The 18,218-nt window shown below is 40.2% G+C and overlaps 1 protein-coding gene across 4 annotated transcripts in view; it reads left to right on the forward strand.

Annotated features, from left to right (window-relative positions):
* HELZ (helicase with zinc finger) overlaps positions 1-18,218 on the forward strand; it is a 98,036-nt gene that overhangs the window by 35,633 nt on the left and 44,185 nt on the right. For 3 of the 4 annotated variants that reach the window (XM_064150601.1, XM_064150604.1, XM_064150602.1), the window contains 5 exons: positions 2,021-2,288; positions 6,952-7,285; positions 11,668-11,798; positions 14,211-14,390; positions 14,922-15,026. In XM_064150601.1, coding sequence (XP_064006671.1) covers positions 2,021-2,288; positions 6,952-7,285; positions 11,668-11,798; positions 14,211-14,390; positions 14,922-15,026 — 1,018 coding nt within the window. The remainder of the gene's footprint in view (positions 1-2,020; positions 2,289-6,951; positions 7,286-11,667; positions 11,799-14,210; positions 14,391-14,921; positions 15,027-18,218) is intronic. The other variant, XM_064150603.1, reaches the window with a different exon arrangement.

Below are 18,218 nucleotides of genomic sequence, written 5' to 3' on the forward strand. Positions count from 1 at the left end.
TCTCTCCCCTATGTCTGAGCTAGAGGATCAGCTCAAACAGCCACAGACAAGGGATAGTCATTTCAAGTCCATGTGAAGTAATGATACTGTGAGAGCTTCCTCTAACATTAGTTACTGAAATTTCTGTTTTTACATACTGTTGTCTCTACAGAGGGATAATGAAGTCTTCAGGCAGGTTTTTATTAATATTTATTTCAAATGTAGAGTGGTTGGTGCTTTACAGGTAAATATAAGTCCAAGATCCTAGGCTTTCTGCTCAGGTAATCTAAGAACAGTGTAAGCAGGTATATAATTCTGTGATTCTGTGAAATGGATTACTCTGTTATTTATGTGTTCAATTCCTTGTTTCTTTTACTTCTTGGTAGATGTGAATTGGAATTTCATGGAAGCACTTTTCAGACAGAAAGATGCCCAAGGCCTCTGCATTTGCATGTAATTCAGGGCCTTGTCTAGATAGCTGGACAAGAAAGAAAGGTCAGCATTAAAATATGATAAAGGAGGAGACTCAGTTCTGCATTTTAAAACCTTTGTTTCCTATGGAAAAATAATGAAGAGAAGTTTTCTGTGCACTGGGAATGTACAAAATGCTTTTTAAGAAAGGCTCACTATGCAGAGTCTGTGTCAGGAACTGTTTATGTTGGGCTTCCAGTGGAAGCCTTTCTGGCAGACAAGACCTCAGTCCTAGCATAATTATCGAGCTTTTGTCATCTGAGGTATGCTTAGTACCAGAGAAAGCTTCATTTATGGCGAGATGATTCAAACACAGAAGCCACACAGACATGGACTTTTATTGTTGCCATACAATTGTAGCTACTAATATGATTCAGGCTTGAGGTGGATATTTAAGTGTGAACACATGAGATTAACAACCAAGATGAGCTACATTCCTGTAGTCCTAGTCAAGATGAACTGGGATTTCTTGTGCTGAAAGTCTGTTACCTTTTTGTTTAGAATAGACAGTCAGGATGATGTGAAGTATTTCATTTGAATTGGAAAATGCCTGTTTTGCACAGTTCTCAGCGTTGGTGTGATATCCTGGATACCTATCTTGAATCTTACTCAGAGAAGCTAGGAGATCTTAATGTATTATTTCTGTAAATGCCAAATATTTTCAGCTCTGCAATTTAACTGCAGTTCTGTTAACTGATGGACTGTTGTCAGAGTGGTTTTGTAACTGATGGATTTGTTACATCCATGTACCCATGCACATTTATGTAACCCATATATGCATGGGTTTGTTAATGGATGTATTTTGGGTGGCTGTAGACAGTGCTTGATCTTCTGTTTGTCATTTAAGCAATACCATTCAAGAAAGGACTGGATGAGGCATTTAGTGCCATGGTCTAGATGACTGCATAGGGCTGGGTGCTAGGTTGGACTGGATGATCTTGGAGGTCTCTTCCAACCTGGTTGATTCTATGATCCTATAATATTATAGCTTCATATCATGCTAGGTTCCATTTCCCATGTCTTTGCTAGCAAACTAACTTTAGCTATCTAATGTAGCTGTCTGAGGAACACATATTATGGTATTATAGAGTGTTTTTAAAAGGATTTCACAGTATGGCAAATGGAATGATTTCTTACCAGATAATTTATCAACTTGCACAGTTGATATTACCTTCTAAATTTTCTAGTATGCATTGGAAGATTCTTCACTACTGTGTGTCCTTGAAATGAGATGATGGTGCAGCTAGGCTTTGAAAGCAGATTGCAATGCCAAGTCCTTCAAAAGTGGCTTGTGATTGTTTAAGTTCTTTGTCTGTATTCATTCTATTTCCTATCTATAGAATATTTTACTTTCTGATATTGTTTGAGAGCCTGCATGCTCTCTGTGTTTACATGAAAAACAGAGATAGTAAATACTAACAATGAACTTACTGAAGTTGTTGTAAGCTTGTGTTTAGTTCATTGTCTCTAATGGGATTATTTTTAGCAGTGGTTTGTTTTTTTTGGTGTAAACCAAGCACATAAAAGGATTTGAACTGATTTCTTTTCCCTATTATGTATCTACATGCAGATCTTGAATACCTGATGCATGCACGGCAACAGCTACTAACAACAGCTAAGCGTTGGGATTCTACTTCTAAGACTATTGTAGAATTTGAGCCTAATGAAACTACTGAATTGGAGAAGAGCCTTCTTACCAGATACCAAATCCCTCTGTCTGCTGACCAGCTATTTACACAATCTGTCCTGGACAAATCATTGACCAAGACCAACTATCAGTCCCGGCTACATGACCTCCTTTATATTGAGGAAATAGCACAGTACAAGGAAGTTAGCAAGTAAGTGATACCTTTGTAAAAGTATTTCTTTGGTATTTCTTGTTGTCCTGTCAAAATGAGGATGGCAGCTCTTTTAATGAAACCTATCTTCTTGATGAAGGTACTCTGTCTTCCTGTTTCTTGGAAATGATTTTGAGTGAGGGTCTGGGTGTGGGAACTTTTCGTAAAGCTCAGAAGCACTTAAATGAGTTTTCAGTGAATTACTCTTAAAACAAATGGTATGTGGCAGACTGTGCTTACAGATAGAGAGACTCAGCAGCTATTGTCCGATGTTTTGTTCATGTCTGGATAATAATTATTTTTGTTTATCCTTTTTTTGGCTCTCAACACCAAAAAAGTGTTAATGATAGGAGTCATTTTTTTGTGCCTTGGTGAAATCTTTGAAATATATATATGAAATCTTTGTATGAAAGGTTAACTCGTGGGTGGTTCAAACTCCAATCTTACGATGATGTGGCAGCTGACTTTATTCTCTGAATATGCTGAAACCCTGCTTCTGAATAAAAGTTCCTAATAAAAGGCATATTGTATACATTGTTTGGTTTATTCTGTCTTTAGGTATTATGTACATACTACCCAAGTGGATTAGCTGCATGAGCAAATACAGGTTTAGGAAAGAGATGAGAGTCTATACATGAGAAGCTCACAACAGGGCTTTTTTTCCTGTAGTTTAGTATTCGAAGCTAAAAATGGTTCTTGCACTTGTGTGGTATATGAGAGTTGTGAGGTGTTGCACTGCTGAGAATGGAAAGTCAAAAAGGTGTAAGTTGCCTTTAATCTCATTTGATACCACATTCAGTTCTATCAGTTACTTAAGTTCCAGATCAGAAATGTCTTTTAAAGATAAACCACTCTTGGAGATACAGAGATTCAGCTGAATGGCCCTCCAGACTTAAGGAAGAAAATGCTGTTGAGTAGTTGTATTTCTAATGCTTTTAAAGCAGAAAAAAAAGTTCCATTTCCTTTTTAGTATCGTGGGTGAAGGGCAGTGTATTCGAACTAATTTTCTTCACATCTTTCATCACTGCTGTGCTCTGCTCTGGAGCTGGAATCTAACAGATGAAGGAATCGTGTGCTTGAACACGGTCCTCAGCATGCAGAAATATTCTCCATCAGACATGCTGGCAGTCAGGTTAACTTCTCTAAGGCTTTTTTAAAACTAAAAGTGGGTTTAAAGTAAACAGTATTTTTACTGAGTGAATTTTCACATTGGGAATGACACTGTCATACCTTAGAGGAAACCAAAGAGCAGCATGTATGTAGAAATTAAAGAGTAGGAGTATCTTGTGTGTAATGCTTCCCCTTTGGACTGTTTGGTGCAGTAATAAGTTCTTGCTCTTCTTTCTCTAGCAGGTTAAAAGTAAGTTTTAATAATGTTCTTAAAATCTTCTGTTTTGATAGTGTTGATGACAGAATTATTCTTTTGATCTTGCAGCTGACCCACTTTATTGCAGCGAGGCTCAAACTAGCACACTTTCTTGGTCCTCTGTGGCTGAGATCACACACTTGGTATTCTCTAGTGAAGTGTCAGGGTTGCAAGCCTACAACTGGGCCCAGAAATACAACTGCAAGTGGGTTGTAATACTTCTGAAGTGGTGCCTGGAGTAAAAAAGTTGATGAATTGCTGCTCTCTAAGAGGTCTGTGTGTGTATGGTTAAAGTAGTAGGGTTGTCAATGTGGTCTCTTATGAGAAGGCTGGAAAAACATGACAGTCTGCAATAGGAAAACATGACAGTCTGCAATGCAGGTCAGAGGGAGTCCTTGAGTTCCAGAATGTTGATGCTTTCTCATAAAGCCATTTCAGACTTGATGCGAGATTACCTGAGTGGAACTGCTGAAAAGTATTGGATGAAGCTTGCAGTGACTTTAAAAAGTCTTAAACTCAGTTACAAGGGACTTGATTCTGGATTCAGAGAGCTTTAGCTTAAAATACATTAAAATAATTTTCAAAGTAGTTTCTGTGGTTTAAGATCTGAACATCAGCCTGGTTTTTAGCTAGTTTCATGTACTGTGCAGTTAGGCTGGGATTTTGCATGCTTAGGAGGAAACATGAGTTTAAGGTTTTAATAAGCCTGGCTGAAAAACCTTTGGTTTGTATAAACCTGCACAGCAAGGATGAGGAATAGATGAAAAAAGCAAGTTTGGATTTTTTTAAAACGCTAATCCTTAGAGGGTTCTGTAGTTTAAGAGTTTGCCAGAAGGTGTCAGCTTACTCAATGGAAATTGCTTGCTATAAACACGAGCTTCCCTTCAGCAAAGTAGATTCAGTGTAGTCGTTTACGCAGACACTAACTTGTGCCTGAGCTCAGAATGGCAGTAATGCTCTTTCCCAAGTTTACAAATCCGAGTTTGAGATGAGATTGATACATATTCAGCATCATAAAGATTAAACTTTAGGAAAGTTTTAACAAAATAAATTCACCAACAGCAGATGATTTTATCTTACTGGCAATGCTGACATCTGGGTTGCTCCCTTCAGTGTTTTGCGTAGTTCTTTAACAATCAGCTGCATGAGAGATGAGCAGCTCAAGATGTTACTGACTTGCTGGTAGCTCCTTTGGATAGTGCAGCACTTGTGCAGAGAGAACCTTGGGATTTGTTTTGGCTTGACACAGAGCCATGAAGATGCTGAAGGGAGTAGAACATCTCCCTGCTGAGGAAAGGCTGAAGGAGCTAGGGCTCTTCAACTTGGAGTAGAGGAACCTGAGGGGTGACCTCATTCATCTTCATAAAGATTGCAAGGGCTCTCCTCAGGGATGTCCAGTGACAGAACCAGCAGCAATGGGTGCAAGCTGGAGCAGAGGAGATTCCACATGAACACGAGGGAAAACTTTTTATTTGTGAGCCTTGGAACAGGCTTCCCAGAGAAGTTGTGGAATTTTCTTCTCTGGAGACATTCCTAACCCACCTCAATGTATTCCTGTGCACCCTACTCTGGGTGAGCCTGCTCTGGCAGGGTGGGTTGGACTGGATGATCTTTTGAGGTTCCTTCCAGCCTCTAACATTCTGTGATGCTGTGATTACACTTAATTGCAGTGTGTTTGTGAAGGTACATGCTTGTGAGTGTTGTGCAGCAGCATTAATGCTTACTGCTGAACCAAACATTCCATGTTCACTATGAAGACATTTCCTGCTTTCCAAGAGTGGAGGAGTGTGAAATTCGGCTGTGACTTGGTGCCTGTATTATGTAAAGCAGCAACTACCTGAAGGGACATTGTAGCCAGGTGGGGAGTGGCCTCTTCTCCCAGGCAACCAGCAATAGAACAAGGGGACACAGTCTCAAGTTGTGCCGGGGTAGGTATAGGCTGGATGTTAGGAGGAAGTTCTTCACAGAGAGAGTGATTTCCCATTGGAATGGGCTGCCCAGGGAGGTGCTGGAGTCACAGTCCCTAGAGGTCTTCAAGAAAAGACTGGATGAGGCACTTAGTGGCATGATCTAGTTGACTGGATAGAGCTGGGTGATAGGTTGGATTGGATGATCTTGGAGGTCTCTTCCAACCTGGTTGGTTCTGTAATTCTATGATTCTATGAACTCTTACCACAGGGGGGCAAACTTGCAGCTTCTGTGCAAGCCTCAGGATTTGCCAGACATGAAGTAAAAATAGCTTTGGTTGGGTTGCTAGATGTTTTAATTACCCAAGCGAGCTAAAATGTTGGATCTCATTGTAACAGGCTTATGATTATTGATACTGCAGGGCTTGAGTGATAAATTACCAGTTTATTAGATTAAAAGAAATTGTAATAATGACAGATTAAATAAACCCAGCAGGAGCATGAGAAGTATTATAAGAAAACGAGTGTTTTATTTTTTTTCTGAGAGATATTATTTCATTTGTGAAAATCTTTATAAAAGCAGGTTGAAGCAATCTGTTTAAACAAAACCTCAAAGGCTCTAGGAGGAGATTATTGTGGGCTGGTACGAGGTCGATAAAGTGTGGTTAATAAGTCACTTGAATGTGTTCTGCATGTGACTTCTGGAAATTGGGAACTACAAAGGAGGAATTTGTTACCTCTCTGAATACAGCAGGAACTTGCTGCTAATAGGAATTCTGTGGATAGATGGGTTCTGTAGCTGAGCCAGTGATGCCATTCCCTCATTTCAAATAAAATTATCTCTAATGCCTACATTCTGATTTTTTTTTTTTTGGGGGGGGAGGCATTTTAATCAATCCCTCTGAATTATAGGTTTAATACCATTTACCTTTTAAGACGTAGCTCACCACCTTTGATGTGCAGCCTGGAAAGGGTAGATGAAATAAACAGCAATCTTACTCTGTTATTTGCCTGCTTGGATACCTCACCTAAGCATACAAACTATTTAAATAGATTTTTTTGGCTGCTGTGGGACATGCACAGCGACTCTAATTCTCCCTAAACTGATATTGCTCTCTGCAAAATCTAATTTGGTTCTCTCTTGTGAGGCTTGGGTTGTTTTTTTTTAGCTTCAGAGATGTTTATTCTTTTGGATGTATGTTTTGTAGGCTATAATCAAAAGGAAAATGTGTAAACATTCAAGTCCTACTTAGGAAAGGCTACATTTGTTTGAAGTTATATATTCCAAACGTGAGGCAGTGGATCTTCAGTCTGGATGCTTGAAATTTCTCAACTTGGGAGCATTGTTTTGCACTGACACTATGCCTTTTTTTTCCTTTTTTAAACTTAGGTTCAACATTAAAGTGCAATTGCAGATTGTAGCAAGTTTCATGCTCACGGGTGTCTCTGGAGGTGCAAAGTATGCCCAAAATGGACAACTTTTTGGCCGCTTTAAACTCACCGAAACGCTTTCGGAAGACACTTTGGCTGGACGGCTGGTGATGACCAAAGTCAATGCTGTTTATTTATTGCCTGTCACTAAAGAGAAGTCAGCACAGACCCAAGGAACCAAAGAGAAGGTTTATGAAGCAGCTATTGAGGAGAAAACAAAGGATTATATCTTCTTGAGGGTATCCAGGGAATGCTGTGAAGAACTTAATCTTCGGGCAGATTGTGAAATGCAGGTAAGCCAGAGTGGAAGTGGCGTTGGTATGGGAACTGTTTGCACTGCGTCTGTTGTAGCTCCACCCCAAATAATTGCTTGGAGATGTGAAAAGGCATTTTGTTATTTAGCATCAAATACAGAAAGCAGAGCATGGATGAGAATTTCAGATAGGTGACATCTTTTAATGTGTAAACACACATTTCTCTGTGTGTGTGTGTTGTATGTATGAGTCATTACTTGGAAATCAGTACTTTAGAATTGAGGCAGATTAAAAATACCTTTGAGTGAATTCAATTCCTGGCAAAATTCTCCTGGAACGATTAGGCATTGCTTGCAGATTCTTACTTGTGTTATCTCACGAGTTTGAAAGTGTGATTTGGCATTGTTTTTACATCTCTGGTCTGTCAGAGTCTTAAGCCCTCTCTGTATAAACTTACAAAGGAAACTTTCATCTTGCAGATGAACGGTCGTGTGTAGTTTGTGAGCTTTCCTCTACCAGCTCTACTCACCCCCTCCCCTCTGGTCCCAAACCCACTGAATATCTTGCTAACTCCTGCTACCTGGACATTTTTTTCTTGGGTAGGATGAGCTGGTGCTGTCATTCTTTACAAGTGCCAAACTAGGTAGCTGTTGAAGACCAGTGGGGAAAAGAATCATAGAATTGTAGAATCAACCAGGCTGGAAGAGACCTCCACGATCATCCAGGCCAACCTAGCCCCCAGCCCTATCCAGTCAACCAGACCATGGCACTAAGTGCCTCATCCAGGCTTTTCTTGAACACTTCCAAGGACGGTGCCTCCACCAGCTCCCTGGGAAGCCCATTCCAATGGGAAATGACTCTCTCTGTGAAGAAGAGTTCTTTAGTGTTTGTGGATGCTGTTTAAAAAGAAATTTTCCTAACAGTTTTAATCAGTTTGGTGAAGTCCATGCTGAGAGTTGTAACAGATTTGTTAGTGCCCTTTTCTTCAATGTTTTACATCTTGCTGTAAAATGTGATAGCCAGAATGAATATTTTGTGTCTTTACATCTGCAGAGACCCAAAGTTAATGGCTGGGTTCTGTGTTGAAGCAAGCAAACACTGTTGATTTACAGCAAAGCTTGTGCTGATTTTACATGTTAGATAATAACATGAACAGTGTAATACTGAAATGTACTAGGAGGAAAAGGAAATGCTAAGAGCTGTGTTTTGCAAATCCTCCTCGTGAAGGAGATGATCTTTGAGCAGTAAGCATGAGTGAGGCACTAGAGAGTTTTCAGGTGTGATCCTGTGGTGGGAAGTGACTTTACGAGCAGATAAAGGAGTGTCAAACCCAACAAGTAGTTAAATACAGGAGGCAACATCATTCCTGCATAGAGGAGAAAGTTCATGAGAGATGTTGAGGCTTTAAATGAGGTCTGTTGTGTTTAGAAAAGTGACTGTCTGCTTTTTTAACCTTTTTTTCTGGTTTTGATTAATTTTTAGCTGACAAGGACTTCTTAACATCTTGATGTCAATTGTCAGAAAAGATAATTACAAAAGTATATTCTGGTATTGCTTTGTGTTTGAACTTTTGGTTGGTAGCAGTAATTATAATGAGATTAAAGTGTGATTAAGTAATAACAGACTGCCTAACAGAGAATCAGGGAGTGCTGGAGGAGAAAATTAATAGATCTGAGAGCAAGTTTTTGCTTTGGGCATATGGATACATTTAGAATGACAGTGTCACCTCTGTGGCATTTCTCTGGGGTAACTTTTCTTGAGTAAAATATCTGAAGGAGACCTACAGGAGGGCTGGGTAGAGACTGTTTAGAAGGGCTTGTGGTGATAGGATGAGGGGCAGTGGTTTGAAACTAGAGCAGAGTAGATTTAGGTTAGACATCAGGAGGAAGGTCTGCGCAGTAAGAGTGGTGAAATACTGGGACAGGTTACCCCTAGATGTTGTTGAGGCCCTGTCCCCGGAGACATTAAAGACCAGACTCACTGTGGTCCTGGGCAGCCTGATCTAGTAGGAGGTGTTCCTGCTTACTGTGGGGGACCTGAGCAAGATGACCATAGAGGATTCCTTGTAACGCAGTGAGTCTGTGGATGTGGGGTGCTGCATTGCAGCTCGAGCAGTGTAATGCTACTGAGGCTCCAACTTCAGCTCATCTTCATTTCTGCTCTTCAAATCTGTTAACTAGTGGTGCAGAACCACCTTCTGTAAGGTGGATCTGCTCAGTGAGGAGGAGCATGGAAATGTTAAGTGTTGCTGTTCCCCTTTCCAGGTACATGAGGGGTGCTTTTCCAGTCAGGATGCAGCAGCCCAGTAGTTTGGCTGACTGTAAGCATGCTCACAGCTCATTCTACATAGAACAGAAATAGGAAAGGAACTTAATGATCATCTACTTACAAGCTCCCTGCTATGGACAGGGACTCCTTCCATTAGAACAGGTTGCTCAGGGCCCCATTTAGCCTGGCCGTAAACACTTCTAGAGGCAAGGCATCCACAGTGTGTCTGGGTGGCCCATTCCAGTTTCTCCCTACCCTCATAGAATGCTTTAGGTTGGAAGGGACCCTAGCTATCATGTTCTGCACTGAGAGCAAAGAACTTTGTCCTAATGTCCAGTCTAAATCTCCTCTGATGTCTCAGGCATTTCCAGCCTTAATGTTGGCTGTGCTTTTCCCTCCCTCTCTCCCCCAAATTCATGCTTTTGGAAGGAACATACCAAGTAAGGGGGGAATAAAAATTGGCACAGAAACAGGTTGAATCCACTTGGGGTGCAACTTTAGGATGCAACTTTAGAGAGGAAAAAAAATCAGTTCTTCCCCTTCTTGAGCCACCATCCCAGCAAACCACAGAGTGAGCAAGAACCTCACAAAATTGCTTCCTTCTTTAATCACAAATGCTCATTAGAGCACAGTAATTGCATAAATATTTAGTGATAAATAGTAGTGCTTTGAAAAAAACCCTAAAAATGTACATCAATCACTTCTTCAGCTTTGGGGCTTTTTCTGCTGTTTTATGTTAGTGCAAATCTGTGTCAAATTCTGTATCAAGGCTTCTGTGTTGGTTGTTAAGATCTAGTTCTTTGGCACAGTGCTCTGATCAGATTAGATTGGTTTTGGAGAGATTTAATAATTGCAAATTTAAATATGTGTAAGTGATAATCTGAGTGAATGTTTTTATGAGGTGTTTCCCCAGGAGCTGCTTTTATCTCCTGTTCCAGTGTGGACTGTGTTTTTCTCTTTGCTCTCTTAGTCTATGTACATAGAAACTAATTTCCCTACCCATTGTTCAGCTCTGAATTTAATCAGGGATGTTAATGTGCTCGATGAGTGTTGTTTCTGGCTTTGTACTACAATCCTGTTGGCATTATCTTTTATTTACTAGCATTAAACCACAAGTAATTGAGAGAACAAAAACCTGAATGTGTTGATAAGCAACTGATTTTTAGAAATTAGCTTTTGGAGGGTCGAAATAATTAAACATAAATGACAGTTTCTATTATTCCAGAATAGTTGACTAGAAATAAAGAATGTTTGGGGTTTATCTCTGCTGGTCACACATCTGATTTATGTCCCTGAATCCTAGAATGCCTTAGGTTGGAAGGAACCTCAGAGATAATCTACTCCAACCTCCCTGCCACGGGCAGGGATATCTCTCACCTAGATTCGGCCATTTAAGGTCTCATCCAACCTGGCCTTGAACATCCTGAATGAGGAGGCATCCGCAGCCTCCCTGGGCAGCCTATTCCAGTGTCTTCCCACCCTCATACTGAAGAATTTCTTCCTAAGATCCAATCTAAACCTGCTTTCTCTCAGCATGAAACCATTCCCCCTTGTTCTATTGCAGACACCCTTATCAAGATTCCTTCTCCAGCCTTCCTGTAGGATCCCTTCAAGTATTGGAAGGCATCTCTAAGATCCCCCCAGAGTCATCTTTTCTCTAGGCTGAACAATCCCAGCTCCCTTAGCATGTCCTCATAGCCTGTTCTCATCTGTTGATCCATAAATATTTCTGGCCTGTCACTTTCTCAAGGTCGTTCTTACAAGGGATGGAAGCTTTTATTTGTGAAAAACCAGTACTTTGGGACACCAATATTTTCCAGGAGTAGTTTTTTGTATTAAAAGAATAATTCCAAGAATGTTTTCCCCCTCTTTTTTTTTTTTTTCCTGAAAATATAATGGAATCTAATCTTAAAAGTCAACCAACAAAATGACATGGGAGAAGATGCTGCATTTTTCTGTGCTCCACAACAACAAAAAGAAGGAGCAAGTTAATTTTATCACAGAGCTTTTGCTTGAATGACATTTGCTGTTTTCTTCTGAGAAGCTGCAGTTTGTAGGAAGATAAAAATGTATCATATGCAGTGAAGTCTAAAGAGCCTAAATGAATCATTTTTGATTCACCTCTTCATTTATCCATTCATTTTGTACTGCAGGTTGAACTTCAGTTCCAGTTAAATCGCTTACCCCTCTGTGAAATGCATTATGCCTTGGACAGGATTAAGGACAACAGTATTTTGTTTCCAGATGTCAGCATGACTCCCACCATACCCTGGAGTCCCAACAGGTACAAGAATACAAACACTTGAATATTAAAGATTGTGTGGTAATGCAGTACTGAAGTTCTCATAACAGATGGCTGGAATCAGCCCTAGAACAAGACACATGCCTTTCTCCTCATTAGTGGTGAGGGTGGTTCAGAGAAGGGAGTGAAGCTGTTCTAAATAAAACAAGAAAAGTGATCCTCTGAGGACTCAAATCTGTTGATTGCTTTTCCCTGCAGTCGAGCCATGGTTTTGTAAGCGTTGCAGTTGTGTTGTAGCTGTAGAAAACAAGTCTGCTGTGGTTTTTACTGCTCTGCTCCTCTTCCCTGAAAATATTCCTGGTAAAAATGCAAATGCCAGTTACAAGGAGTTTGTTGTCACAGGATCTGAAGTGTGCAGACTGCCGTTTGCAAGGAGTTGTCCATTAGCACTTCTTGAGTCTGATGCAGTGAGCTCGGATTTGGACATGCCCCTGTTGGGGATAGCTAGGAAAAGTGTGAGATTGTGTCTTGGAAGGACCAACATTGCACTAGTAGGCAGTCCTGAGATTCTTTGTCTACGTGTCTCTCAGGTTCCTTCACAAAATGATAAACCTCTGTTACAGAAATACTCTTAAGGAAGCTTAAGCTGATGCAGTGAAAATAGTTTGTCTCAAAGAGGAGACTTGGGGAAGAGAAATGTGAGGCTGTGCTGCTCAGGGAATATGGTCAGTATTCTTGGTGCACAGGGAGGGATAAAAGAGGTATGAGGTTTCTGTACTTGGAAACCAGGGAAATGAGAGCTATGTGGAACTGATAGCCCGGGCAGTATGCAAGGAGTCCTGTGGTGTCTTGGAGGTGAGAATTAAGAGTGTTATTGTGATGCAGTACAAATCAGAAGATAGCTCAAGGATTAAAAGGAAAGAGATCTGACCAGAAACTTGAGACAGCAAGATAATATAAGACAGAAATGACTTGAAAAGTTTTAGTTTGTCTTTGAAAGTTTAGGAAGAACGGAGAGAATAAAGGGTGGGAACAGTGTTCTGGGTGAGGGCGATTGCTGCATGCACCAAAGCTTTGACAGCACCAGCAGAAAGAAGGGGTTAGTTAAACTATACTTTAGCTAACTGTAGTTCAACTACAGTTAAACTGTAGTTAAACTATAAAGCTCCTGAAGGTCAGTGACAATTTGTTCACTGACTAAGTTAAGTTCTGAGTGAATCTTACAACGAAATAGTGTTTAAGAATAGTCTGGAAGCAAGCAGTGATTTTAGAAAAAAGAAGGTAAGTCAACAGAGCTAGAACTTTTCTCTTCTCTGGTTTAAGTCAGGAAATGTGTATTTACATAAATTTAGGTATTGGTTCAGCTGATGGAGTTTATTTCCATAGTGTTTTTCTATTTTTATAACACAAATGATGAATATGATGATTGTAGGATTGTAGCTCAATTTAAGTCAGTGTAATGAGCATGTTTTTACCCATCAGGTGGCTTGGTTTGCCCTACCTTGAGTCAGTACTTCTGACTGCCTCAAAACTGTCTTTCCTTCTTTTCCTTCTATTTTTGTTTTACATCCCTATTACTGATATTTCTTACCTCCTGTTAGTTTCATGCTCATAACTGCCTTAAAAGTTAGGGATTCAGTTAATTTCCTCTTAGTTTACTCTCTGTTGCTAACTACTACTAACTTCCCCAGTCTGCAAGAGGCTTGTACCAAAGCAGATCACATTACTAAAGTACAGCCATATGTGCAGCAGCAACAGGTGGTTTTTACTATGCATGTCTACTTTTAAATCTGTCAGTGGGAATATTAAAAACTGTGTCTACAAATCCTTAACCTCTTATGCTCATTGGAATTTTCTGAATAGCTGGTATCAGCAAAATCCCTTTCTAATAGACTCCTTCCCCGTTAGAGGTATGTGGCTTAATGATGCCCCAAAAAAAAAAGAAAGAGAAGTTTGTAGTTAATTGGGAACCATTAGGTTTTTTAATTGCTTTTTAATTTCATCCTAGATGACTTTTACCAAGCCCTGGGGCTGTGTAAATGTTGACTCTTAAAGTTGACAATGTAAATACTGCAGGGAAGAAACATGACTAATGTTACAGTTTGCATAGGAAGAGAAAATCATTTTGTGTCTGCTTGCTTTTGTTATCTGGTGATGGTGCAGCATATACCTGTTGTAAAATATGTGCTGTGCAGGTTAATTATTGTTAAGTGAGACAGTGTAAATTGAGACTTCCTTCTGGGGAAAGAAAACTCAACTAATTTATTGCAAATACTATCAATTTTTTGTGACTGAAGTGTGTGATTGCTTTGCTGGATTGGTTGCCATCAATAACGCAGCCTATAGGCTCTTTAATTTCTTGAAAGCTTTTAGGATCTTGCCTCCTTTCATTTCTGCCTGACTCTGGACTGTCATAGCTTCTGGGTGTAAACCCTGTTGCCTCTTTTTGTGCAGACAATGGGATGAGCAGTTGGACCCTCGACTAAATGCGAAGCAGAAAGAGGCTGTTCTGGCTATCACTACTCCACTTTCCATACAACTGCCTCCTGTTCTTATCATCGGTCCCTATGGGACAGGAAAAACCTTCACTCTGGCTCAGGCAGTCAAGCACATACTCCAACAACAGGATACAAGGTGAGGTGGGGTGCTATGCAGAGTGGTGCTCAATTAGCAGAGATGATGTGCTTCTTAATCTAAATTCAAGTGAAAGGCAGAATTAGAGACTTTCCATCCAGCTTAAAAACAATCCCAACCCCGAGCCATACTTCATTGTTTTGAATGATAAAGTAATTTCCTAGCCTTAGCCTGTGTTTTCCAGTTAGAGCAAAAGTAAGTAAAATGGACAGTGTGTAGAATGACTGTGATTTGCTTGACATGGAAAGCTTTGCAGCGTGCTAGATAATCAAAGCTGTTCCTTACTCAAAATCAAGCCTAGATTAATAATCACAAAATAATTCTTGAAAACCTGTTTGAACTTTCAACTTTGTCATAAGTGAGGGATTCAAATTAAAGGTCCAAGTCCTGCAAACTGTGCTGGGTTAGTGACTAGTTTCTTTAAGACAAATGTGCAGGAAGATGGCCACTGTTTCCTTTTTTTTGTATTCTACTGCTTTGAATTGTTTTCTGTTTCCTTCATTGCTTTTTTATTTGCACCATTTATTCCAGCAGGATTCTCATTTGCACCCATTCTAATAGTGCTGCTGATCTCTACATAAAGGATTATTTACATCCATATGTAGAAGCAGGCAATCCCCAGGCAAGACCTCTCAGGTATTCTTTTAAGGCTTATTATGTATCTATAAAATACTATTCTTAAGAAAAGGTGTCTATGAAAAACAAAAGTTAAAGAACTTTGAAAATGTAAAATCATATTGGCATTACCAACAGTGCTTTTAAAAACAGAGACTAAAAGGAATGTGAAATGTTGTTGACATATTTTGGGGGTCATTTGTTAACTAAAACTAAAGACATCCTTTTTTAAGCTTTTCTTACTCTATTGATCAATGTGTCTTTCCTAATGAGCAAACTTTTGATATGCTCCTCTAAAACCTACTGTGATAAAATGAATTTGAGCTGTATTTTAGTTCCAGAAGATTCTGACTCGTTTGCAATGATAATTTGAACACTGGGTCTACCCAACTGAGGCTCTTCTGAAGCAAAATTTAGATGTCATAGAAAATCATGTGCAAGTAGTTTGGCCTCTTCTGAGAAGTCAGCTTGAAGTCAGTGTGTATGTGGTTAAAGGTACTTACCCGTGGGTATTTGGGGGAAAGCAGTTATGGAAAAGTGCAGAAGAGGTGGAAGCTTTAAGAGGAAGGAGGCTGAAGTTGCATAGAAGCAGCTAAGGAGGATTTATTTATGGGCAGAAACCCATAATCACAATATTCTGTACCCTGCCAGCTCAGTATATATTTATTGAAATTATGGGCATCGTTTTCTGAATGCCAGAGTGTGAGTTCATTATATTGCTAAGAAAATGACTCTGTGTTTACTTGCTAGCTATTAAAAGCCATCCTGGACTTCATATTTTATGCAATGTCAGTAAAGCCAATGAAGTTATGTGAAAGGGCTAGATTTACAACAGGTGTAAATTCTCTTGGGTTTGCTGGCTTTAGTTGCCATGTGACATTTTACAGACACTAAAGATCTGGCCAAGGAAAAGAAGGCAGCTTATCTTTGAAAAGTCCCCTTGGATCTGGCTGTATTTCAACACAGACTTTCTTAAGGTGATTTGTAAAGCACTTTGTGATAGAATCATAGAATGGTTTGAGTTGGAAGGGACCTCCAAAGGTCATCCAGTCCAACCCCCCTGCAGCGGAGAGGGGAACATCCTCTGCTAGATCAAGTTGCTCAGAGACTTCTCGAGCTTGACCTTGAAGATCTCCAATAATGGGGCCTCAACCACTTTGCTGGTCAATCTGTTGTAGTGTTCCACCACCCTCATGCTAAAGAACCTGTTCCTAACAGCCAACCTAAGTCTCCTCTAATTTCAAACCATTGCTCCTTGTCCTGTCCCTGCAGGCCTTTGTAAACAGTCCCTCAGCAGCCTTCTTGTAGCCCCCTTCAGGTCCCGGAAGGCCACTTTAGGTCTCCTTGGAGCTTTCTTTTCTCCAGGCTGCACATCAGCTTACTCAGCCTGTCCTTGTAACAGAGATGTTCCAGCCCCCTAATCATCTTTGTACCCCTCCTCTGGACCTACTCCATCAGGTCCATGTCCTTTCTGCTTGAGGGCTCCAGAGCTGGATGCAGTACACCAGGTGAGGTCTTACCAAAGCAAAGTGGCAGAATCACATCTCTTGATCTGCTTCTTTTGATACAGCTTAGGAAACCATTTGCCTTCTGAGAACCTTGTAAATATTTCCATACACTTCAATAAGCTGTACACTAAATAAATTCTCCTGTCAGTGGTCCCACACAAAAGTTTGGAGCCCAGACTTTGGGATTTTTTTTTTTAAACATATTCTTTTTTTCCCTCTAACAAAACAACTTTCTGTGCCCTTGGGAAAAATGCAAAGTCAGAATGAACACTGAGAATTTCTGTTGAGTCCTCACCTAAATAAAATATCAGTGAAGCCTGAAGGCCAAATTCTTGTCCTGATGCCCATAAACAAATTTGTACCCAGGAAAAAGTAAATTCCACTGGGCTCGATGAGATAGTTCAGCTCTATTAGGGGCATACTCCAAACCCTCACTCTTACTGAAGGAACTTGACACTGAAACAAATTTATTAGGCTTAAGTAAATTAATGCAGAAGTGTTTTTGATAGACAGAAACCTAACCCTAACCTGCAGTTGGGAAGAGCTTTTGATTAAGTCCTCCTGTTAGGTGCTGACGCTTGATTTTAAGTGTGAAGAATGAGGCACCTTAAGCTGGTGAGTCAGAGCTGTAAGAAGTAGTAATTGGCTCCAAATTTTTTTCCCTTTTGCTCTGTGAATGTGTCTCAGCAGCTGGTAGGCTGCTGAGGTAGCACTGTGGCTAGATACCTCAGATTATCCCCATCTCCTAAAACCCTGGAAGCAGCAGCGGTTGCTCTGTTTCTGGGCACACAGTAGTTGAGGTATCTGCTGTTTATTGCTGTTATTTTGCTTGCATATTTCAAATGCAGCTGCCTCCACGACACTGTTTTTTGTAGGGATGATAGGAGCTGATCCTGCTTTTGGCTGTACTTTGAATATTTCTATTTGTTCCTAAACATGCCATTGCTGACTATCAGTTCAGCAGCCTCAGAAATTTGATTCTGTTGAAAATAGCCTCAGCTGAATCACCTTGATCATAATAGAAATGCAGAGGGTACTACGTGCAGCCCAAAACCAGGCAGGTTTAATGTGTGGCTTCGGGAGATACCCAGGTTATGAAAGTTAATCAGGTGGAGCAAACCAGAGTTTGAACTAACCCCTCCAACCCAAAGACCCAGCAGCTTTTAAAGGACCATTACCCTTTTTTTCCAAGTTGCCTGGAGTGAAGTTCTTGTCCTGCAAATGGCACTGATTTATCTTATCAAATATGAATTTCTACAATAAGGGCCTCTTTAGCCAATTCATTTTTGTTTCCTTGAAACTACCTTCTGTTTTATGCTACCCTCAAAGGAAAATGGATTAAAAAAGTTAACTTCTAGGTTGTGAGACAGGTTCTTCATGTTTCCTGCATCTCGGGGAAAATAGTTGTTTGTGAGAATGAGCTTCTCTTTGGAGGTGGATCAAAAGAAATGGAAGGGGGAAATCAGATGCTGTTAAAGTTTTCTTCAGGCTTCTTGGGACTACTTATATTCTTTTTCTTTTTTTTTAAATGGTCTTTTAACAGAAACATGAAATTTGACTGCTAGGTTCTTTTTCCTCTAAGCTTCTGTGTTCTCTTTGCTTGAGGGATTTCAGGTGAGAAATTACTGCACGAAACTGCTGAGATTGGAGTTTATCCAAGAAGAGTTCTGTGGAGCACAGCCCAAAGGGAGAATCCAGGTTCTAG

The sequence above is a fragment of the Pogoniulus pusillus genome, chromosome 11 (assembly GCF_015220805.1).
Source record: "Pogoniulus pusillus isolate bPogPus1 chromosome 11, bPogPus1.pri, whole genome shotgun sequence".
Lineage (NCBI taxonomy): Eukaryota > Metazoa > Chordata > Aves > Piciformes > Lybiidae > Pogoniulus > Pogoniulus pusillus.